Below are 25,618 nucleotides of genomic sequence, written 5' to 3' on the forward strand. Positions count from 1 at the left end.
TAGCCGCTTATGCAATGGCCCCGACATATAAAAGCATCGTATGTTGATGCTGCCTTCGCCATCGTATGTTGAAATGATCGTATGTCACGGCCATTGTAGGTCGGGGGTCACTGTGTATGTGTGTGTGTGTGTATATATATATATATATATATATATATATATATATATATACATACATAATGTAGTAAATTTGAGTAGCCGTATTAGTCCAGTGATGCAGATGCAAATCATAAAATGTTGCAGTATCTTGTAATTTGCTTTGGACTTGATAAAGGGAGGAATCCTGAAAGCTTGTCTCTACAAAATGCTGTTAGTCCAATAAAAAAGGTATTACAAGATACTGCAACATTTTATGATTTGCAGCTATATATACATACACAGTCATGGCCGTAAATGTTGGCACCCCTGAAATTTTTCAAAGAAATGAAGCATTTCTCACAGAAAAGGATTGTAGGAATACATGTTTTGCTATACACATTTTTATTCCCTTTGTGTGTATTGGAACTAAACCAACAGAGGGAGGAAAAAAAGCAAAATGGGCTGGACAAAATTATTGGCACCCTTAACTTAATATTTGGTTGCACACCCTTTGGAAAAAATTACTGAAATCATTCGCTTCCTATAACCATCAATAAGCTTCTTACACCTCTCAGACGGAATGTTGCCCCAGGTCTCTCTTATTGGAAGGGCACCTTTTCCCAACAGCAATTTTAAGATCTCTCCACAGGTGTTCAATGGCATTTAGATCTGGACTCATTGCTGGCCACTTCAGAACTCTCCAGCGCTTTGTTGCCATCCATTTCTGGGTGCTTTTTGACGTATGTTTGGGGTCATTGTCCTGCTGGAAGACCGAAGATCTCGGACGCAAACCCAGCTTTCTGACACTGGGCTGTATGACCCAAAATCCCTTGGTTATCCCCAGATTTCATGATGCCTTGCACACATTCAAGGCACCCAGTGTCAGAGGCAGCAAAGCAACCCCAAAACATCATTGAACCTCTACCATATTTCACTGTAAGTACTGTGTTCTTTTCTTTGTAGGCCTCATTCCGTTTTCGGTAAACAGTAGAATGATGTGCTTTACCAAAAAGCTCTATTTTGGTCTCATCTATCCACAAGGCTTTTGGCTTACTCAAGTTCATTTTGGCAAAATGTAGTTTTGCTTTTTTATGTCTGTGTGTCAGCAGTGGGCTCCTCCCGGGTCTCCTGCCATAGCGTTTCATTTCATTTAAAAGTTTGCACTGACACTGATGCTCCCTGAGCCTGCAGGACAACTTGAATATCTTTGGAACTTGTTTGGGGCTGCTTATCCACCATCCGGACTATCCTACGTTGACACCTTTCATCAATTTTTCTCTTATGCCCATGCCCAGGGAAATTATCTACAGTGCCATGGGTTGCAAACTTCTTGATAATGTTGCGCACTGTGGACAAAGGCAAATCTAGATCTCTGGAGATGGACTTGTAACTTTGAGATTGTTGATATTTTTCCACGATTTTGGTTCTCAAATCCTCAGACAGTTCTCTTCTCCTCTTTCTGTTGTTCATGCTTAGTGTGGCACACACAGACACACAATGCAAAGACTAAGTGAACTTCTCTCCTTTTTATCTTCTTTTAGGTGTGATTTGTATATTGCCCACACTTGTTACTTGACCCAGGTGAGTTTCAAGGGTGCCAATAATTGTGTCCAGCCCATTTTTGGAGTTTGGTGTGACATTATGTCGAAATGCTTTTTTTCCTCCCTTTTTTGGTTTAGTTCCAATACACACATAAAGGGAAAGGGAATAAACATGTGTATAGTTAAACATGTGTTACTGCAATCCTTTTCTGTGAGAACACTTCATTTTGTAGAAAAAATGTCAGGGGTGCCAACATTTACACCTATGACTGTATATGTATGTTTACATATATAGATAGATAGATATAGATATATATATATATATGTGTGTGTGTATACTGTATATGTAAGGATCAGAACAGTCATCTGGCGATTACAGTAGAGGTGATGATTATCTATTGTGAAAACTTTTTTCGCTATTAATATGTTTAATATGTTTAGCACCAAGTAAGGATCTCATTCTTATTACTTTAAAATGGCTATCCACAGGGTAGGGGATTACTAGCTGATTGCTATGGGTCCGACTGCTGGGACCCCACCAATCACGTGAACGGCAGTCTCTTGTCCTGTGGGTGATTGGAGGAGCAGCATACATGCTTTGCCACGGCTCCATTCACACTCAGATAGATAGATAGATAGATAGATATGAGATAGATAGATAGATATGAGATAGATAGATAGATATGAGATAGATGGATAGATATGAGATAGATGGATAGATATGAGATAGATAGATAGATATGAGATAGATATGAGATAGATAAATAGATATGAGATAGATAGATAGATAGATATGAGATAGATAGATAGATAGATATGAGATAGATATATAGATAGATATGAGATAGATAGATATGAGATAGATAGATAGAAAATCAGGAATTCAGCAGCACACACTTTTTTCAGCATGCACCTCTTACTACTGGGGCATTTAATTAGTTGTGCTGCTCTTCCATTTTTTTATTTTATTTTTTTTATTTATTAATTTTTTTAGATAGAAATGAGATAGACAGATATGAGATAGATAGAAAAAAGTAGAAGACCAGCACAGCCAAATACAGTATAGCAATAGGGAGGTGCTCGCGGATCCTGGATCCTTGGTTAGGGGATCGGAAAATACTTAGACAGCAAAAAAAAATCTTGTCCACAGCACCGAAATCCATAAAAAAGTGAAGTTTATTCCATAACAGGTGTCAATACAATAGCGACGTTTCAGTCAGCTCAACCTGACCATTCTCAAGCAGCATACCATCAGTGTTAACCACATTTATATAAGGGTACCAATTAAAACAGGTACCAAATAGTGTAACCAATCAATTAATGAATAAAGTGCATAATAAAGTGCATAAACATAGTGTAAATATATCATACCAATCACAAATATAGTGCAACAATAATTAAAAATCAAATACATCATTTAAAAAACACACAGACTAAAGTGCAGAAATGACATTAAGATAAACGCTAAATAGCGTTTAATTAATCAAGTGACACACGTGTAATTATAAAAAAAAGGGTTAAAAAGGTGGGGGGGATAGACACTCACCGGATGACATAGAGATCAGCGCCATTACAGTAACAAGCGTGGGGAAATGCAGACTGCGCCTGCATATCACATTCAATGAGTGTCTGGACGCGTAATTCAACCAATCCAAGACAGGCGTCGTGGTTCCCATGGGAACGGGCTCAGCGTGAACCAAACGCATGCGCACATCCCCCTGAGTCCGACAGCGCCATCTTGGATAAGGGAAATGAAGCCTCAAGTTGCACATAGGTAACTTTTTTTTTTTTTTTTTTTTGCTGTCTAGATAGATAGATATGAGATAGATAGAGAGATAGATAGCTATGAGATAGATAGATAGATATGAGATAGGAAAAAAGGAAAACAGGTGCATGCCGTCATAGGGGTTTTGGTTAGAGGCGCCAACTTGAATAGCAGCAGAAAAGACCGCAGCACACAAAAGTGTCTTAGTGCAAATAAAAGTCACCATTTTTTTGACACTTTTGTGTGCTTTGGTCTTTTCTGCTGCTAGATAGATCGATAGATATGAGATAGGGAGATAGATAGTCCAGCAAAAGAAGGCAGCGGCACTCCAAATTCTGTGAAAAAGTGGGTCTTTATTCACTCCAACATGCAGTGATGTTTCGAAGGTCTCTCACCGTCATTTTCAAAATTGAAAGACCGTTGAAACGTCAGTGCACGTTGGGGATAATAAAAACCCACTTTTTCACTGAATTTGGAGTGCCGCTGCCTTCTTTTGCTGGACGGTGTATGTACGGATCCTGAACCGGGACCCGGGCTTGCCGGCATCCGTGCATTCTTTATTGGGAGTGCTGCTTTCTTCTTGGGATATAGATAGATATGAGATAGATAGATAGATATGAGATAGATAGATAGATAGATATGAGATAGATAGACAGATAGATAGATATGAGATAGATAGATAGCTATATATGAGATAGATAGATAGATAGATATGAGATAAATATATAGATATGAGATAAATAGATAGATATGAGATAGATAGATATATATGAAATAGATAGATATGAGAAAGATCGATAGATATGTGTTTAACAAAAAAAAAAAGTTTTTTAGGGTGAATTTACATGAAGGGGAAAGCAACATTGACAACCATTGAAATCAGTTTGGGTAACCATTGAGTGTGAAGGGTAGTCCACATTGGCCACAGATAATAATGATCAGGAAAAAGGTATCCCTGCATTATATATATTTTACAAACTTGGTACAAATCTGTCATTGTCCTCTTTTTTTTGCAGATCACCTTCTGCCTGGCCAGCGGGGGGTACTGTGGTTACATCTAATGCACTACTGCGAGTCCTGCACTGCTCCCATGCACCCAGAATATATCCTGTATACCTATCACACAGAGTACAGTAAGCTGCCCTGGAAGGACATGTATCCAGATCAGACACTGATGGAAGAGTTTTTCAAGGTGTGAGCATTATTAAAAGAATCTGCTAAATGTGCGTAATGCAGAGGTGCAAGCTGGTCTGAAAATGTTGTATTGGAGCAGGATTTTCTCTGCTAGATTGTTCCAGGAATGTGGAAAGAGACCAGCCTAGATTTTACTATAAAGCAGCATTTCCTAACCAGAGTGTTTCCAGCTGTTGCAAAACTACAACTCCCAGAATGCCCGGACAGCCTTCGGCTATGAAGAGTACACAGCGCCCTCTAAGGGTTATGAGAAGCCTTTATTAATTATAGCCGCCTTTATTTGCAGAAAAATTTTATAGACAGTGGCACACCAAGTGTCAGCAAAAAAAAAGGTGATTTATTCAAAAGACGTGTTAGGCAACGTTTCAGCTGGCTCACCCAGCCATTTTCAAGCGCCTTTATTTGCAGCTAGCTTCATGTCTTATCCTGTACTGCTTAGTGCAAAGCAATGTGATAACATCTTTTCTCGATCGGCTCCATTGGGGGACACGGAGACTGTGAGTATATCTTTCTGCCACTAGGAGGCTCACATTAGACAACAAAAAGAAAGTCGTCCCCTCCTGCCAGGATATACCCCGCCTACAGGCTCTTAGCTTAGTGTCCGTAGGAGTTTAGGGACGTGTATGTAGATTTTTTCCCCCCTTTTATTTATCTCTTTTTATGTGTGGGTTCGGGAGCATGGCGCTACCTGTTCCCCCAAATGCGAAGAAGGGGCACAGGCATAGAGTTGTGCACTGTCAACCCCTTCTCGCCACCGGCCAGCACCTCGGGTTGTACCTTGGGTCCAGGTCCCCTACCTTCCCTGCTCATCTTGCTGCCTCAGCCCGGCATGATGCAGGTGTATAATAGCTGGCTGAAGACTTCTGTAGGTAAGTCCCCAGTCCCCCCCTTCCCCTCTTTTTTCCTGGGGTCTTTTATTTGGGGTTAGGAACCTCTAGAGTCCCCCTGTTTTGAGCCCACTCCTCCAAACTTCATGTTCCAGGGACCGGTTTTCCCCTGCTCAGCCAGCCTGAAGTCCAGGGTGCTCTGTCAGTCTCCAGGGCCAGCATTCTTTAACAGGTGCATTTTTCAGAGCCCCGCAGCCCGCAGTTCCACTTGTATAAGCGAGTGGTGTGCTGGCCATTTGATACCTTCAACCTATGTTCCCTCTCCCTGTCGGCTGCACTGCACGCACGCGGCCGTCAGTTTACTTTTACTTTTGACCACCTCCATGTGTGAGGCGACTGGAGCGCAGGGGGTCACTAATTGAGGCAGCAGCTGTGGCCTAATCGCGGCATTTAGCTCAGCCCACTCCCCGCAGGCCAGGCATTTCGGCGGGGGTCCCAGCCCCCTTCTCAGCGCTGCCCTATTGCCTTTCAGCGTGCGCACTTGGGGTCACTAACCTCCTATCACTGCGGTGCACGCACTGCAGGGGTCATTTCTGGATGCCTCCTTCCTCTCCTCCAATGAGGGCCAGGCTGGATCTGGCTCCACACCCTTTTTCTTAGGCTGGACCCTTCACTTTCTCTCTCTGGTGGTTATGCTTAATCCACCTGTCCTGCCTGCTTCACTGTGCGCCCCTGCCTTTCTGGTACTACCTCCCAGGATGTCCCGCCGGAACGTGTGGGCTCTGCCTGCCCCCTGGAATGGGTTTCCTCCCTATCCCAGTCGATTTCCGGCCTGGCGCGGGTTTCCCGTTCCGTGGTGACTGCCTTGGAGAGATCTTTCTTACGCCAATCCTCCAGAGAGGCTCGCTCCCCTTCCCCTGGTCCTTATCTCGGGCAATCTCATAAGCGCCCTGAGGTGTTATCTTCTGGCTTTTCTCTGGAATCCAGAGCTCGGGACAGGCGCTCTCTTCATGGGTCTTGCTCCTCCTCCCCGGCCCCCCGGCAGTGCCCCTGTCTAGGGGTCGCTCTCCTGGTCGCTGTCCTAGTTCATCTAAGGCTGCCTCCACCCGCTCCCATTCTTCTGGGGAGCTGGAAGAAGAGGCATCAGGTTCTGTCTCTGATCCAGAGGACTGAACCAGCGTATCTGACACGGACAGCTTGGTGTCAGTCATTAGGGACACCTTTCACCTAAAGGACCCAGGAACTTCGGACCCAGCTCCAGAAGTTTCCTTCCATCGCTCCCGTCGCCCTCCTAAGGTATTCAGCTCTCATGCTGAATTTGACTCCTTGTTGGAAGCCGCATGGAAGCATCCAGACAAATGCTTCCAAGGGACTAAGAAGGTTCAAGCGCAGTTTCCCTTTGCCCAGGACCTAATTGCAAAATGGACGACACCGCCTGCTGTGGATCCTACGGTTTCCCGTCTATTGAAATCGACTACTCTACCATTGGCGGATGCTGCCTCCTTTAACCTCTTAAGGACATAGGGCGTACCTGTATTATTTTTAACGTAATCATTTTCCTGCATGTAGTGATGATTTTTTTCAGAAGTACGACAAAATAAAACCTATATAAGTAGGGTATCATACAGAATAAAGATAAGGTGTAATTTTTACCGAAAAATGCACTGCGTAGAAACGGAAGCCCCCAAAATTACAAAATGGCATTTTTTCTTCAATTTTGACGCACAATTAATTTTTTTTTCCGTTTCGCCGTGGATTTTTTGGTAAAATGACTAATGTCACTGCAAAGTAGAATTGGTGGCGCAAAAAATAAGCCATCATATGGAATTTTATGTGCAAAATCGTAAGCATTATGATTTTTATAAGGTGATGAGGAAAAAGTGAAAATGCAAAAACGGAAAAACCCTGCGTTCTTAAGGGTTTAAGGATCCAACAGACAAGAGGATTGAGAATCTGGCCAAGTTCGCCTTTGAAGCGGTGAGTTCATCCTTGCTACCTGCTTTTGCTTCTGCTTGGGTATCCAAAGCCCTTTCTGTTTGGGCTTCCCAGCTCCAATAGGGCATTTTGTCTGGGGCCCCTTCGGAAGATTTGGCGGATCTTGCACTTCAACTCTCCATTGCTGGAGACTATTTGTGCTCTGCTTCCTTACAGTCTGCCTGTTGTACGGCTTTTGCCACAGGTAACCTGGTGGCGATTTGTCGCTCCATGTGGCTGGAGGCTTGGGATGCCGAAGCCGCTTCAAAGAAGTCTCTCACGGAAATTCCATTCTCCGGGACCCGGCCCTTCGGAAAACGCCTGGACGGCATTATGGCCGAGGCTACTGAAGGTAAGAGCTCCTTAGCACCGCAGAACAAATCCTGCCGTACCGATTCCCGCTGGAAGTCAACCTCCTTTCAGCCCTTTCGGTCTGTAGGCTCAGGTCGGGCAGCCAGGCCGGCACCCTCACAGGATAGGAAGGTCCCTTCCTTCAAGGCACGCCCTTCCTGAAAGTCAAATAACCGTTCAGGCTGCTTTGCAGCCAAGTCGGGCACCCGTAAGCCTCCCTCCGCCTGAAGTGACGACCCCACCCGAGAATTATTTTCGGGTGGGAGGTTGTTTGTCCCTGTTCCGGGACGTTTGGCTGGCTCAGGTGCAGGACTCTTGGGTCCGAGATGTCATTTCCGACGGCTATCGGATCGAGTTTGCTTCTTTTCCAAGGGACTGCTTTTCTCGTTCTCCTCGTTCTCCTTCCTTGGTGGCGGCCTTTCGGTTTGCACTTCGGACCCTTCTCGCTCAGGGCGCGATCGTCCCAGTTCCTCCCAGGGAGCGTTTTTCAGGGTTCGTTGTCCCCAAAAAAGGGTGCTCCGTTCACCCTATCCTCGATCTGAAGCTCCTCAACCGCCACCTACTCCTGCATCATTTCTGTATGGAGTCTCACCGAACGATGGTGGCATCCATGGATAAAGGAGAATTTCTTTCACAGGTGGATATCCGGGAAGCGTATCTTCACATCCCAATTTTTCCAGCTCATCAGCGGTATCTCCGCTTCGCCTTTCCGGAGGGCCATCTTCAGTTTGTGGCCCTTCCCTTCGGCCCGGCCATGGCCCCAAGGGCCTTCACCAAAGTCCTGGTGGCGGTGATCGCCATCCTTCGAGCCTGGGGGGTGTCCGTGATCCCCTTCCTGGATGTCCTCCTGATCAAGACTCCAACCAGGGACCAGAATCAGGTTAGTCTCCTCCTCACTCTACAGACCTTGTCTCGTTTCGGCTGGGGGATCAACCAGGGAATGTCCAACCTGACTCCCACCCAGTCCCTGATCTTTTTGGGACTCCAGTTTGATACGGCGGCTGCCCGGGTTCAGAGACAAGTGCAGCTCTCTGTCAGCAGGTGTTCGTATGGAAGTCCTGGGTCGGATGGTGGTGGCCATGGAAGCCGTCCCCTTCGCCCAGTGTCATTGTCGCCCTTTTCAACTGGCCCTTCTGTCTCGGTGGGACAAGTCTATGCTTTCCCTCAATCGTAGAATTCATCTCCCCCCACCCCAGGATTTGCCAGTCCCTCCTGTGGTGGCTCCAGTCTCCTCTTCTTCAGAAGGGAGGGTCCTTCCTGCCCTTTCACTTGCAGGTCATCTCGATGGATGCCAGTCTTAGCGGTTGGCGGGGAGTCTTCTGGGATCAGATGGTCCAAGGCCGTTGGTCCTCTCAGGAAGCTCTTCTTCCCATCCCATCATGTTCGTGTCCAGTCAGACAACTCCACGGCTGTGGCATATGTCAATTGCCAGGGCGGCACTCGCAGCCCCGCGGCGATGTCCGAGGTCTCCAGCATCATGCTCTGGGCGGAACTCAGAGTTCCCTCCAACTTGGCGATTCACATTCCGGGGGTAGACAATTGGGAGGCGGGCTTCCTCAGCCACTCCTCTGCCGACCCCGGCGAATGGTCTCTTCATCCGGAGGTGTTCCCGCAAATCCGCAACCTCTTTGGGACTCAGGACGTGGACCTCTTCGCGTCTCGCCACAACCAAAAAGTTCCTCGCTTCATCGCAAAGTCCAGCGATCCTCTGGCTCTGGCCGTGGACGCCTTAATGATCCCCTTGATGCACTTTGTCCTCCCCTATCTCTTCCCTCCTCTTCCTCTCCTTTCCAGAGTCCTGAGGAAGCTTAAAGCGGAGAGCGTCTTTGCCATTCTCTTGGCTCCGGACTGGCCCAGATGAGCGTGGTATGCTCATGTTGTTTGCCTAGTGATTTGACGTACCACTGCATCTCACAGTTCGTCCCTAACTGCTCTCTCAGGGTCCCCTTTGCCACCCCAATTTACTGTTGCTGCATTTGATGGCGTGGCAGTTTAAACCGCGGTTCTAAGGACCAGAGGATTCTCTCCCCAAGTGATTCCCACAATGATCAGGGCTCGTAAGCCGTCCTCTGCAAAGATTTATCACCGCACTTGGCGGTCTTACTTTCGCTGGTTTGAATCTCAATCATTCTCTCCAGTTGTCTTCTCCCTTCCGCACCTTCTTTCCTTTTTACAATCTGGACTGAAGCAATGCTTGGCTCTCAGTTCCCTTAAATGGGCACTGTCATGAAATCTAAAAATTGATATGTTGTAGTACTTAAGTACTACAACATATCTCTAATATACTTTAATTAAAAAAAATTGATTTTAAACAAGTTTAAAATCACTTTTAAATTCGGCCACTAGGGGTCGCCCTCCTAGTGGCCGAATGCATTCGGCAGTGACGTCACTACTGAATTTCGACTCATTTAAGCCTGGCAATGAGAAATCCAGTCACTGCGGTGCTCGCTCCCGCCTGTCAATCAAACAGGCGAGAGCGAGCACGCTGATAGCTGGGGCTGGGCGCACTGGCCAGCTCCACTGGCCTCGAGCGCGGCCCCACCCGCCCCCGTTACCCTGTCCGGAGGAAGCTCATTGATCCTTCGGTAAGTCTGCACCACTAGAGGAATGGGGTGGGGGAAGCGGGGTTTGGGGAGCCCCGTCGCTCAGCACTAGAGGCATGGGGGGGGGGGGGAGCGGGGTTCGGGAGAGCGCCGCCGCTGCTGCTCCCGAAGTAGCACTGCTGCGCTGGGGGGGGGGTCGGGGGAAGAGTAGCACTGCTGCGGTAACAAAGTTATTGTTTTAACCACAGGGTGCCTCCAGCTGTTTCACCACTACAACTCCCAGCATGCCCTGACAGCCAATAGATGTCAGGGCAAGCTGGGAGTTGCAGTGGGGAAACAGCTGGAGGCACCCTGTATAGTGAACTAAGGGCGGAAGTGTCGGCCCCAGCAGGCATCAGTGACGTCGCGCCTGCTGGGGAAGTCTGCCTGGTAGTGAGCACACTGCCAGGCAGACAAAAAGGCATTTTAATATAGTAAAAAAAAAATGTAAAGGCAGGGAGGGGGTTAGGGATAGATGGGCAATAGGCAGGGACAGAAAGAAAAAAAATGGATGGTGGGAGCTATCCTTTAAGGGTCAGGTGTCGGCTTCTCTTTCAGCGTCCCCTAGCGCCGATACTCACATCCACACTTTTCTGCAAGGCGTAGCTCATGCGGCTCCGCCGTACAGATCCCCTACTCCCCCGTGGGATCTGAATCTGGTTCTCAGTGCCTTACAAGGTGCTCCCTTTGAACCTCTCTGGGACGTTTCTCTTTGCGTCCTTTCCTGGAAGGTGGCCTTTCTCATTGCGGTCACTTTCATCCGGAGAGTTTCAGAAATAGCGGCTCTCTCCTGCCATTCCCCCTACTTGGTCCTGCACCAGGACAAGGTCGTTTTCCCACCGATCCCCACGTTTTTACCTAAGGTGGTCTCCTCTTTTCACCTAAATGAGGATATCGTCCTCCCGTCCTTCTGCCCAGCTCCGTCCCATCCCAGGCAGCGTTTGCTTCACTGTCTTGACGTGGTTCAGGCTGTTCGGACCTATCTTTCGGTTACTTCATCTTTTCGTCAGTGTGACTCTTTCTTTGTGCTTACGGAGGGTCGTCGTAAGGGACTTCCTGCTTCGAAGGCGACCATTTCACGGTGGATCCGTTCTGCCATCTTGGAAGCCTACCGCTGCGAAGGGAAGACTCCGCCCTTCCGGGTCTCAGCTCATTCTACTCGATCTGTCGGGGCCTCCTGGGCTTTCCGCAATAGGGCTTTGGCCTTGCAAGTCTGTAAGGCGGCCACTTGGTCGTCCTTGCACACCTTTGCTAAATTTTGCCAGGTGCACACTTTTGCATCTGCTGACGCCAGCTTGGGTCCTAAGGTGTTGCAGGCGGCTGTGGCCCAGCCTTCCACCCTGGGGACTGCTTTGGTACGTCCCACGGTCTCTGTGTCCCCAATGGAGCCGACCGAGGAAAAAAAAATGTTATGCTTTCCTTAAAATCTGTTTCTCGGAGGATCCATTGTCTTTTGTTCGGTTGTCCGTCCTGGGCTTGGTTCGGTTGTTTTTGTCTGCGGTTCCCTCGGACAGTTGCTGTTTTTTCTTTTCCTGTCGGTCCTCTCCTACTGCTTTGAGACTAAACTGATAGCTCAGAGCCTGTAGGAGGGGTATACCCTGCCAGGAGGGGCCACCTTTCTTTTTGTTGCCTAGTGTCAGCCTCCTAGTGGCAGCAAGATATACCCACGGTCTCTGTGTCCCCTAATGGATCCTCCCAGAAAGAGATTTTACGGTAAGCATAAAAAAATCTACTTATTTTGAGCCATATTCCCAAGCTAATTTTTATATAATTTTCTATGAACGTCAAATATTTCAAAATACTAATAATCCAACACCCATTAGGTTCCAGTTCAGACAGCTGCTACCCTTAAGCAAACTGCTCCATCACTGCTTTATTTATTGTCTATGGGAGTGATGAAGATAGCCGTGTGATGTACTCAACTATTTGGCACTCTCTTAGATAATGAATGGAGTGACTGTCAAGTATAAGACCAGAGATGCATGGGTCCCAATCTTAAGATTATAGGCGTCAGACCACTCAGCAATTATACCTTCAACCCCTATTCTGTTGATAGGGAATAAGTATCCATAGTTGCAAAACACCATTATAGGGTTTTATCAGGTTTTAAAACTTATCCTCTACCCATCCGGAATACCCCCCAGAACAACCCTCTCCCGCTGCTATCAGACACTTTTAAAATGCTGGTTACATTGTTACATAGTACATCCTTTTAAGTACATGTTGGTTATTAATTGTTTTTTCCACTAGGTGGAGCGCGGGAGCCCAAAGAGCTGTTTCCTCTTTTTAGGGGGTTTATTATGTGATGTAAATTGGATGAATGTCCTGGCCGATGCCTGGGGTCCCATTCCTCGTCCAGAAACCCATCGCATGCTGGTTTGCCTCCTGTATATGCTGGTTTTTCTCACCAAAGAGGAGAAGCTCATAGATGAACCGGTACGTTGCACTGTTACTGCTGTTATCAGAAAGTATTACTTTACTGAGAGAATAGTCGGTGCATGGAATAGCCTTCCTGCAGGAGTGATCGCTGCAAATACAGTGAATGAGTTAAAGTATGCATGGGATATGCATAAGGCTATCCTTCATATAAGATAGGGATAGGCATATGGCTATCCTTCATATAAGCTAGGGATAGGCATAAGGTTATCCTTCATATAAGATAGGGATAGGCATAAGACTATCCTTCATATAAGATAGGGATAGGTATAAGGCCTTCATATAAGATAGGGATAAGGCTAGCCTTCATATAAGATAGGGATAGGCATAAGGTTATCCTTCATATAAGATAAGGATAAGGCATAAGGCTATGCTTCATATAATATAGGGATAGGGATAAGGCTATCCTTCATATAAGATAGGGATAAGGCTATCCTTCATATAAGATAGGGATAAGGCATAAGGCTATCCTTCATATAAGATAGGGATAGGCATAAGGCTAGCCTTCATATAAGATAGGGATAGGCATAAGGCTATCCTTCATATAAGATAGGGATAGGCATAAGGCTAGCCTTCATATAAGATAGGGATAGGCATAAGGCTAGCCTTCATATAAGATAGGGATAGGTATAAGGCTATTCCTGATATAAGATAGGGCCAGGGACTATTGATAGTATTTAGAATGTTGGGCAGACAATATGGTTCTCATCTGCCGACACATACTGTGTTTCGCATTTTAAAGATATATCTTGTAAGAGTTTTCTATCATAAAAGGATATATGATTTTGTAGACTGTGATATAGCAGTACAGAGTTTACAGTCACTTATGGGCTCAGCTATAGTGATTTTCACTGAGATTTTATCCAGGAACCCAGGTGAATTTCCTGGTCCCTTCCTTTTTTAGCTGGCAACTGGTCTTAAGGATTGGAGCTTTACGGTCCTAGTCTCTTATTGCAGACAAAAGTGTGAGGGCTCCTGCGGCTATTAGTTGTCATACATCAGCTCCAATCTGAGGTTTGTGAAAAGGAAGGGGGGGGGGGACACACGTAATAAGTCTTCATGTGTTCTCACAGTATCGATAGCGAAATGATAGATTAAAAGTATAGGAGTAGATCAAGAAAATAATGTGTTTGTTTTTGTGCATTAAGTGTTGATTTAAGAACTTATTGTATATATTTCTACAGGGGGCGCCACTGATTAATCTCTTAGGGCAGGCTGGCACATTGTCCTGGCACCTGGTGGATGCTGTATCCTACCAGAATGTCATAGGGTATTTCAGCAGCCATTACCCTCCCTCTGTAATCCTGAGCACACACCTGGCAGATGAGCTGCTCCTGAAGCTTCTCCGTGTCTCTGCAGGCCTTTCCGCTTTCCCAGACTGCAGTGTTTATTCTGTAAGTACAAGAAATGAGACATACCTTCTTAGGGAACTGTGCACATTATGGCCTATTGAGTCATAATAAATGTTTCTGTCTTGGTTTATCTTCATGGTTTGTTTCCCTTTAAATTTGACTGATCCAGTTCAGAACATGATCAACACATACTGCCCTAGGGCAAAAAATACCTGGCCCTCTGCCAAGTTGCCGAAATGCAACAGTGCTTTTCAGAGACCATGGCAAGCCTTTAGTATACCCTCAAGGGGATTACCTTGAGGATGCAGGTGTCCTTATATTTTTGTGATAATTTAACCCCTTAGTGACAACACATACATATTTTATGGCAGTCACTAAGGGGCCTTAGGCTAGTCTGCTGCGTTTTTATGGTGGCAGCCTATCCAGGATTGCAGGAGCTATGATCATGACTGCCATGCTCCCACGCTAACTGCCAGGACTGGAAAAACCTATAGTCCTGGCATGCAATCGATCTACATGGGTTTCCATGGCATATGGAAAATAACAAACTCAGTGATGTCACAGTACAGGCATAATATACACAGTGATGTCATAGTACCGGATAATATACACAGTGATGTCACAGTACAGGGATAATACACACAGTGATGTGACAGTACAGGCATAATATACACAGTGATGTCATAGTACCGGATAATATACACAGTGATGTCACAGTACAGGGATAATACACACAGTGATGTGACAGTACAGGGATAATATACACAGTGATGTCACAGTACAGGGATAATACACACAGTGATGTCACACTACAGGGATAATACACACAGTGATGTCAGTACAGGGATAATACACACAGTGATGTCACAGTACAGGGATAATACACAGTGATGTCACAGTACAGGGATAATATACACAGTGATGTCACAGTACAGCGATGATATGCACAGTGATGTCACAGTATAGGATAATATACACAGTGATGTCACAGTACAGGGATAATATACACAGTGATGTCACACTACATGGATAATAAACATAGGGATGCCACAGTACAGAAATAATATACAGTAATGTCACAGTGCAGAGATAATATACACAGTGATGTCACAGTACAGGGATAATACACAGTGATGTCACAGTACAGGGATAATACACAGTAATGTCAATGTACAGGGATAATATACACAGTGATGTCACAGTACAGGGATAATACACAGTGATGTCACAGTACAGGGATAATGCACAGTGATGTCCCAGTACAGGGATAATAAACACAGGGATGCCACATTACAGAGATAATATACAGTAATGTCACAGTACAGGGATAATACACAGTGATGTCACAGTACAGGGATAATACACAGTGATGTCCCAGTACAGGGATAATAAACACAGGGATGCCACATTACAGAGATAATATACAGTAATGTCACAGTACAGGGATAATACACAGTGATGTCACAGTACAGGGATAATACACAGTGATGTCACAGTACAGGGATAATACACAGTGATGTCACAGTACAGGGATAATACACAGTGATGTCACAGTACAGAAATAATATACAGCGATGTCTCAGTACAGGGATAATATACACAGTGATGTCACAGTACAGAGATAATATACAGTGATGTCACAGTACAGGGATAATATACACAGTGATGTCACAGTACAGGGATAATACACAGTGATGTCACAGTACAGGGATAATACACACAGTGATGTCACAGTACAGGGATAATACACACACAGTGATGTCACAGTACAGAGATAATACAGTGATGTCACAATACAGGGATGATATACACAGTGATGTCACAGTACAGGGATAATACACACAGTGATGTTACAGTATAGGGATAATATACACAGTGATGTCACAGTACAGGGATAATATACACAGTGATTTCACAGTACAGGAATAATACACAGTGATGTCACAGTACAGGGATAATACACACAGTGATGTCACAGTACAGGGATAATACACACAGTGATGTCACAGTACAGGGATAATACACACAGTGATGTCACAGTACAGGGATAATACACACAGTGATGTCACAGTACAGGGATAATACACAGTGATGTCACAGTACAGGGATAATACACAGTGATGTCACAGTACAAGGATAATACACAGTGATGTCACAGTACAGGGATAATACACAGTGATGTCACAGTACAGGGATAATATACACAGTGATGTCACAGTACAGGGATAATACACACAGTGATGTCCCAGTACAGGGATAATAAACACAGGGATGCCACATTACAGAGATAATATACAGTAATGTCACAGTACAGGGATAATACACAGTAATGTCACAGTACAGAGATAATATACAGCGATGTCACAGTACAGGGATAATATACACAGTGATGTCACAGTACAGAGATAATATACAGTGATGTCACAGTACAGGGATAATATACACGGTGATGTCACAGTACAGGAATAATCACAGTACAGGGATAATACACACAGTGATGTCACAGTACAGGGATAATACACACAGTGATGTCACAGTACAGGGATAATACACATAGTGATGTCACAGTACAGAGATAATACACACAGAGATGTCACAGTACAGGGATAATACACAGTGATGTCACAGTACAGGGATAATATACACAGTGATGTCACAGTACAGGAATAATACACACAGTGATGTCACAGTACAGGGATAATACACAGTGATGTCACAGTACAGGGATAATACACACAGTGATGTCACAGTACAGGGATAATACACACAGTGATGTCACAGTACAGGGATAATACACACAGTGATGTCACAGTACAGGGATAATACACAGTGATGTCACAGTACAGGGATAATACACAGTGATGTCACAGTACAGGGATAATATACACAGTGATGTCACAGTACAGGAATAATACACACAGTGATGTCACAGTACAGGGATAATACACAGTGATGTCACAGTACAGGGATAATACACAGTGATGTCACAGTACAGGGATAATAAACACAGGGATGCCACATTACAGAGATAATATACAGTAATGTCACAGTACAGGGATAATACAAAGTGATGTCACAATACAGAGATAATATACACAGTGATGTCACAGTACAGAGATAATATACAGTGATGTCACAGTACAGGGATAATATACACAGTGATGTCACAGTACAGGAATAATCACAGTACAGGGATAATATACACAGTGATGTCACAGTACAGGGATAATACACACAGTGATGTCACAGTACAGGGATAATACACACAGTGATGTCACAGTACAGGGATAATACACATAGTGATGTCACAGTACAGGGATAATACACACAGAGATGTCACAGTACAGGGATAATATACACAATGATGTCACAGTACAGGGATAATACATACAGTGATGTCACAGTACAGGGATAATACATACAGTGATGTCACAGTACAGGGTAATACATACAGTGATGTCACAGTACAGGGATAATATACACAGTGATGTCATATAGATAATAAAAACAGATCTGAGGATGCAGACTTATGTTAGTGGTCTTGTTGAGTGAGTAAGCAATGAAAATGATTACATTTCTTTATCAACCCATTTAAACTATATATATCTATATATTGTTTGTTTTCCAGGACGTGACTCCTAAATGCCGAATCTACATTCAGCAGATGGTCCAGTTTATGGGCTCTTTGGAACAGAATGGCAAAATCAGCATTTCTGCTCTAGAACAAGAGATGTCTAAACTGCTGGACGATATTGTAATTTTCAGCCCTCCAGGTGGGAGACCGGCTACTGTTGGATGATGATAATGAGTTCTGTAATATACATTAAATGAGAACTGCAGCACAACACTTTTAACTTCCCCTGTGTCCGGGCTGCAAAAACTAAAAAAAACAAAAAACTTTAACTCCCCTTCCTACGTTCCCCCGTTGCGCCAGTATCGGCGTCCCGTTCCTCCGGTGCTGCTCAGAACGTCACACTGCAGTCAGCGTAGCGCTGGCCGCATCGATGTCCCGCCTCGGCCGGAGGTAGGCTCAGTGCACATCATGTAAGGAACTCGGGCAGCAGGGAGAAGGCAGGACCCGAGCTCCTTGCATGACAGCGGCCAAGGCAGGACTAAGAAGCAGGAAGCCGAGCAGCGCCAGAGGAACGGGATGCCGATATCGATGCAATGGGTAATGTAGGAAGGTGAGTTAAAGTTTTTATTTATTTATTTATTTATTTTTTCGTTTTTGCAGCCCGGGCACAGGGGAAAGTAAAAGTGTTGTGCTGCAGTTCTCCTTCAAAGGGATTCTGTCATCAGTATTACCCACGTTAACCTGTTGTACAGACTTGTAGTGCGAGCTACACTGAACAGTCCCCGCTCCGTTCCGCCACAATCCTTGTTCTTCATTGCGTGAAAATGACCTGCTTGTTGCATGGGGGGCGATCTCAAGCCCCCGTGCACATTGACGTCCGTCCGGCATCTTCCTATTATCCCTCCACCCTTGTGCTGAGCCTCCTTTGCTGCAGAATGGAGCTTCACTATGCAGAGGCTGTACTCACTATTCTGCTGGTGGGGTCACGTGTCTATACATTACATTACTTATCCTGTACTGATCCTGAGTTATATCCTGTAAATCTTTTTATTATAAAAATCTAAAACATAACAGACATAATCAATAATACATAACATAAACTCAGCTTACATGCGCCATAAATATGAAACAAAATAAGACAAATTGTCATTATAACAAAAACTAAACTTTTACCAGCCAGTCCAGTTTCAACTAAAACTAATTACGTACACGTATATATAAACTAATGAAATAATATATGTACCCCAACCCCATACATCACACCAAACTCACACCAAACTCACACCAATCTCACACCAATTACACAAACAAAAACTCTGCCATGCCCGGCAATAGGAAATAAAAGCCGTCCAAACCTGGACATAATGAAAATATTGACTAACAGGCAGCAGATACATTACAGACAACACTTACATATAAACATACACATAAACATACATATAAACATACATACACTTTTTTTTTTTTTTTTTTCCCCTCTCTCTCTCTCTCATTCCACACTCACTCACACCCATCCTCACCACCATCATTAGCGGATATCACACTCATACCCATCCTCTCCTAATATATATATATAAACAAATTTCAAAACAAATAGATCCGGCTGCCTTAACTAAAACGAAAGGTAACTAAACATTAGTTAGCATAAATATACGGTAATACAGAAATACAGGTAAATGAATAACAATAACAAATCTTTCACTATCTAACCCCAAAGCCCCTCCAGCCCCTCTGGCCATGAGATGGTATAAATGTCCAGTCCAGTCCATAATCCACACCAGGAGCCAGGCATCATGGAGTCCAATATTGTTCATCAATGGCTCCACCCAGCTCACCTCTTACCCCCCATTCCCCCACCCAACCTATTCTATAGCCCCCTATATACATATATACAAGAAAATGAAAGCAAGGCCTATTCAGCCATGCCACCAAAAGGTTTGCCACACAACATAATTACTTAAACACATACTATACACTTATTAACATAAACATAACTATATACATAACATAACTATATACATAACACAACAATTGTAAGGCCCAAGTTCAGTTACCTGCAAGCCCTTCATACACTCATTTCCCTAAAACAAAACAAAAAGCTAAAGGTGACATGCGCCAGCCCTCCACCGGGATCAGAGTATGGCAGACCAGATACCAAATAATTTTTAAACCTATCCCTCACCTACTTTCCCTAGACTCACACTATCGCTGCCCCTAAAGTTTAAGCTGTCCCTACACACTGACCCTAACACTGACCCTACCACTCTATCCCTAACCAGAATTAAGGTGCCTCCCCCAAAGGGTTCAGCATCTAGGGCACATCAAATGAAAACCCTCTCCATAGGAGAGAAGCCCTACTTGTACCCAATCTGCCATACTCTAAAGACCTGATCTTCCCGAGGTCACCAGTGATATTCCTACAGACCTCCACCTCGGAGAGGACTTTTCGCTGTGTAGATACTAAACACCGTGCATTCCACGTGTGATACCTAACCACTAAGCTAACTAAAAATAATGTGCACCGATCTCGGCCACCCAGGATCTTGAATGCCCCATAAGCCCACTCCGGATAGGCAAGGCCGGCAAGTTGACTCCAGCCGATGGAAGCGCCCACCCGGTTGTAGACCCCTATATTAAAGGGACAATGAAGCAGGAAGTGGTCCATGCTTTCCAGCGTGTTCCCGCACTCTTCTCGGGGACAGTCCCGGTCATCAGAGCTCCTACACTTCAGATTGTCCCTTACACATAGCTTCCCCTGAAAGCAGCGCCAGGCCAAGTCCCAAAACTTCTGGGGGATCCGTTTCGAGTTCAAAAGACTTAAACCAACCCTCAGATCCCGACCTGGGCAGTCCCTGAGCGCCAGAGGCCTCTGGAAGTGGGTCAACAGAACCCGTTTGTCAAGGGAACGCCTTGACTGGGTCCTGATCTCCCACACTCCCAGACCCCACCGACGTATAGCCTTCAGAGTCGGGGTAGCGTAAGCCGGAAGATATCCATGTGGTGTACGGAGGTCCTTCACTTGCCCTCCTGTCTCCCATTCCTGGAAGAAAGGCCGAAACCATTCCCTGCAGGAGAGTACCCACGGAGGAGCCCTCTCTTTCCAGAGGTTTGAGATGTTAGCTTTCAAGAAGGTGTTCGTTAAGAACACCACAGGGTTTACCATAGATAAACCCCCTAGTCTCCTCGTGCGGTACGTAACCTCCCTCTTGACTAGGTTCATCCTGTTCCCCCATAACAGTTGGAAAAACAGGCTGTAGATCCTAGTGTAGTAAGCCTCTGGTAAGATACATACACTGCCCAGATAGATAAACAAGGGGAGCAGGTACGATTTGATCAGGTGTACCCTTTCCCTGAGGGTCATAGACCAACCCTTCCACTGGTTCACCTTCTGAGTGTCATCCTGGAGCTTACCATCCCAGTTTTTGGTGGGATAATCATCCTGGCCGAATGTGATGCCCAAAACTTTTGCTGACTCTTGGAGCCCTGGAAGGGTGTCCGGGAGATCAAACATGGGATCCCCCCCTCCCAGCCAGAGACTTTCACACTTATCCCGATTGATCTTGGACCCGGATGCCTCCGAGTAACGATCCACCTCCGACATCACCATCTCGACCTCCACCCTCGAGGAGACGAAAATGGTGACATCATCAGCGTACGCCACCACTCTCTGGGCGACATCCAGCTCCGCCAGACTCATCCCGACTCCCGCTAACGGCCCACAATCTACCCTCCGGACGAAGGGATCGATTGCGAACACGTATAACAGCGGGCTCAAAGGACAACCCTGACGGACTCCGGACCCCACCTCAAAAGAGCGGCCAGACCAACCGTTCACCAGCGGGAAACTCTCTGCCCCTGCATATATGGTGACAAGCCAATTCACAAAAGTACTCGGTAAGCCATATCTCAGGAGGACGGACCAGAGGTACTCGTGGTTCACCCGATCAAATGCTTTGGCCTGATCCAGGGACAACAAGTACCCCTTCCAGAGACCCGCACTACTCCGCTCCACTGCCTCCCTGACACTGAGGACAGCACTTAAGGTGCTTCGGCCTGGAACAGAGCAGTGCTGGGCCCCTGAAAGGAGCCGGGGTGCAAACTTCACCAACCGATTAAACAGTATCTTAGCCAGAAGCTTCCTGTCCGTATTGAGAAGAGCTATGGGCCTCCAATTCTCAATCCGGCTAGGATCTTTACCCTTTGAGAGAAGAATCAGGGCCGACCTCCTCATTGACTTCGGCAGAGTGCCCGAGGAGAGACACTCATTGAATACCTCAGTCAAGAGGGGAGCTAAAGACTCCTTAAAGGTCCTGTACCACTCGGATGTTAAGCCATCCGGACCTGGAGACTTCTTAGGGGCAAGCCCCTCGATCGCCAGTCTCACTTCCTCTTCCCTGATTTCTTCTGCCAAAACATCAAGAGAGGGGTCTACCCCTGGCTCAGGAATGGTTTCAGCCAGGAAAGCCGACATCTTGTCCCGATCTAGATCCTTCCTCCCCAAAAGGTGTGAGTAGAAGGATCTGACAACCTCCAGGATCCCTGATCTGGACCGATTCAGAGATCCCGTACTATCGATCAGTCCTGAAATGACTTTACTACTCACTGACATCTTACAGTTTCTGTAAGGGTCGGGCGAGCGGTACTTCCCGAAATCCCTCTCAAAAACCAAAGATGCATGCCTATCGTACTGACACCTCATCAGCAAGGATTTCACTCTGGAGATATCCTCCCGGCTACCTCCAGTCGAGACGAGAAGCTCGAGTTTCCTCCTCAGACCCTGATATAGGCGGTACCTATTCAGGGACCTGAGGCTCGAGAGCTGGCGGAAGAACCCCGCAACCCGCTTCTTGAATATCTCCCACCACTCTGACTTACTACTACAAAGGCCCAGTAAAGGTACCTGACTCTGAAGAAAATCCTCAAAGGACTGTCTTATCTCCGCTTCCTCCAGGAGGGACGAATTCAGCTTCCAATAACCTTTACCCATCCGGGGGGTCTCTGAAACATTCAAGGAAAACAAAATCATACAGTGATCGGAGAATTCCACCTCAATCACGGACACTGCGGAAGAGACGGCTTCCTCCTTTAAATAAAACCTGTCTATCCTAGACCTGCAGCTACCTCGATGATAGGTGAAACCCGCGTGGCCTGAGGGGCTCCGGATGTGGACGTCCTCTAGGCGAGCTTCCCTAACTATGCTATTGAGGGCTGTACTATCATAAGCCAGCGGACCATTGGAGCCTCTCCTATCTTGGGACCTCGTGACAGTATTGAAGTCCCCTCCAAAGATCACTTGCCGACTTGTAAAAAGGAAGGGCTTGATCCTCATAAAGAGGCTTTTACGGTCCCACTTTGTTTGTGGGGCGTAGATGTTAATGAGCCGGAGCTCTTGCCCCTTCATGAGGACATCTAAGATCAGGCACCTCCCCATTTCCAACTCGATAACCCGTCTGCATTCAACAGGAGCGGTAAAAAGGACCGCCACCCCACTATATGGCTCAGCCGCAAGAGACCAGTGGGAGGGGCCGCGCCTCCACTCTCTCCTGGCTTTTACCAGGGAGGCTAGATCTGACAACCTGGTCTCTTGCAGATACAAAATGTCAGCTTCAACTCGGCCGAGAAAATCAAAGGCTGCAAATCTAGCCATATCAGACTTAATGCTGGCACAGTTAATGGATGCCAGCGTCAATGGGGTGAGTGCCGCCATCCTGAGTGATCGAGTTGGATGGCCTATCCCCTTTACCTCTTACCCTTCTTCTTCCCCCCTTCCCCATCAGAAGAAGACCCCCTTTCCTTCTTTTTAGACCTCTTTAGGGATGCTGACATATCCATCCCACGATCCTCATCTCCTGACCCAGGGGCCACCTGCCCTCCCAAGGAAGTTACCTCAGAAGGAACAGGCTCAGCACCTCCCGGAGGTTCCTCCGCCTCTGAACAAAGACTCTCAGCCTCCCCCTCCAAAGAAAGGGAAGAGTCCTTGCCAAGGGCCCGATACCTATTGGATAGAACGATCAGAGGGGGGTTGGTCAGGCTTTTCCCAGGCACTTGGCCTGCAACACCGGAGGAGGAAGATGATGCCCTGAGTACCCTCTGGCCCTGCCTCCTTCTGCCGCACTTTTGTTTTTCCTTTTGCCCTTTCCCATCTTCCTCATCCAAACTTTCATATTGAGAGGAACTTGAGGAAATGGCCCTATTTGCCTCCTCTTTACGAAGTTTCCTTATCTCTTCATCTAACTCGGTGTCCCCAAGAGCCTCAGCTGTCTTCTCTGAGCCAACGTCGGGAGCAGGATCCCGGACTACACCTTCTACCAGGGAACTTTCAAGATCCCTGCTCCTTCTGCGCCTCTCCTCCCTCCTAAGCTTAGAGGGGCTCTTGTTCTTAACTTTCTTCACTGGCTCTAGTGCCCCTTCTCCTCTGCTGGTCCCCATCCCAGATGAGGCAACCTCACTGCTCTCCCCATCTCGGGTGGTCACAGCATTGGAGAATGAGCGGGGACACCGGCTAAATGGGTGACCAAGGTCACCACACAGGTTACAGCGAATCCGGCCACAGGTGGCAGCCAGATGACCCTCCGCACCGCACAATGCGCACATCTGCTTAGTGCAGTTTGCGCTAAAGTGTGTGGGATCACCACACTTGTGGCACAGCTTTGGCTGTCCCTGGTAAAAGACTTGGATCCTATCGCGGCCGAGAAAGGCGGCTGATGGAATGTGTGCGACAGTGTTACCTGAACGGCGGAGGCGGACGGAAAACGTCCAGGCTCCAGACCAAATGCCATGTTCATCCAGATTTTTCTTGGGGACGTCCGTCACCTCCCCATACCTGCTCAGCCAGGTCATGATGTCATAGCAAGAAAGAGACTCGTTACGAGTCAGAACGGTCACTTTCTTGACAAAACTCTGGCGGGATACCGCCTTCACAGCGAAATCCTGCCAGACAGGCTCGTCCTTCACCAGTGCATGATTAGACCAAAAGAGCTCAAGCCCTTCTGGCTTCACAAAACTGATGTCGAACTCAGAGGTACCGAAGGGGTGGATCAGAGCAAAGATGTCATTAGCCCTGAATCCCATCTGGAAAAGAAGCTCCACAACTTTTGCCCTAGAAGGGCATGCATCACCGCCCCTCCATACCAGACGGGCCACATTCCTCCGACCACGCTCCTGCCCGCTTGTTGGAAGGGACCAGACCACCTCCCCATTATGCTCTCGGAATGCCCCAAGTCCATGTCTTTCTATCCAAAAAGACAAGTCGACCTCCCGGTCCTCTACCTGGAGCGTTCTATCCCCTCTCCTTAAAGCCTCCAGGAGGCGCTGTTGCAAGTTACCTTCCCCTGGATTAAGAGATGAGGATCCCCTGGGACCCCCAGCAGCGACATTAGCATAACTCCTTATTGGAGCAGTCGCTACCGGGGGGGCAGCCGGACCGACACCACTCCCCCCAGAAACAACAGTAGAGGCAGTAACATTATACATAACACTTGTGCCTGTCCCCTCCTGCCTAGCTGCACTGGACTGGCCGGGATATAATCTTGCTGGCTTTATGATGCCGGGCTTTACACTTGCATCATTGGCTTCATTGGGCACACTCAACCTTGCAGCAGTCTTCCCTTTAGGAATATCGGAAGAAGCTGCTTTGTCGCATACTTTGCCCTCGGCCTCCGCCAATACCTCGGCTTCAATTTCTTTAACTGCTAGTAACATTTCATGGGTTGTATCATGTCCATGTTCCTGTGGTACCAGTCCTCCACCGCCAGCTCCACCCACAGCAGCCCCACCACAGCGCCACAACTCAAAAGAGCCAGACAGCGCTGACTGGGCCGCCGAGAATGGCGCTCCGGTTCCAGACACCTGGACACTCCCCCCTTTGCCTGCAGAGGAGTGCCCTGCAGTGCCAGACCTGTTCTGGGAGCTGCCCTCTCCCTTGTCTTTATAATTGCCCGGCCG

The 25,618-nt window shown here is 46.6% G+C and overlaps 1 protein-coding gene across 2 annotated transcripts in view; it reads left to right on the forward strand.

Annotated features, from left to right (window-relative positions):
- Positions 1 to 25,618, forward strand: part of EPG5 (ectopic P-granules 5 autophagy tethering factor) — a 167,160-nt gene that overhangs the window by 118,853 nt on the left and 22,689 nt on the right. For both annotated transcript variants that reach the window (XM_056543389.1, XM_056543398.1), the window contains exons 36-39: positions 4,401 to 4,576; positions 12,563 to 12,748; positions 13,933 to 14,142; positions 17,729 to 17,873. In XM_056543389.1, coding sequence (XP_056399364.1) covers positions 4,401 to 4,576; positions 12,563 to 12,748; positions 13,933 to 14,142; positions 17,729 to 17,873 — 717 coding nt within the window. The remainder of the gene's footprint in view (positions 1 to 4,400; positions 4,577 to 12,562; positions 12,749 to 13,932; positions 14,143 to 17,728; positions 17,874 to 25,618) is intronic.

The sequence above is a fragment of the Hyla sarda genome, chromosome 1 (genome assembly GCF_029499605.1).
Source record: "Hyla sarda isolate aHylSar1 chromosome 1, aHylSar1.hap1, whole genome shotgun sequence".
Lineage (NCBI taxonomy): Eukaryota > Metazoa > Chordata > Amphibia > Anura > Hylidae > Hyla > Hyla sarda.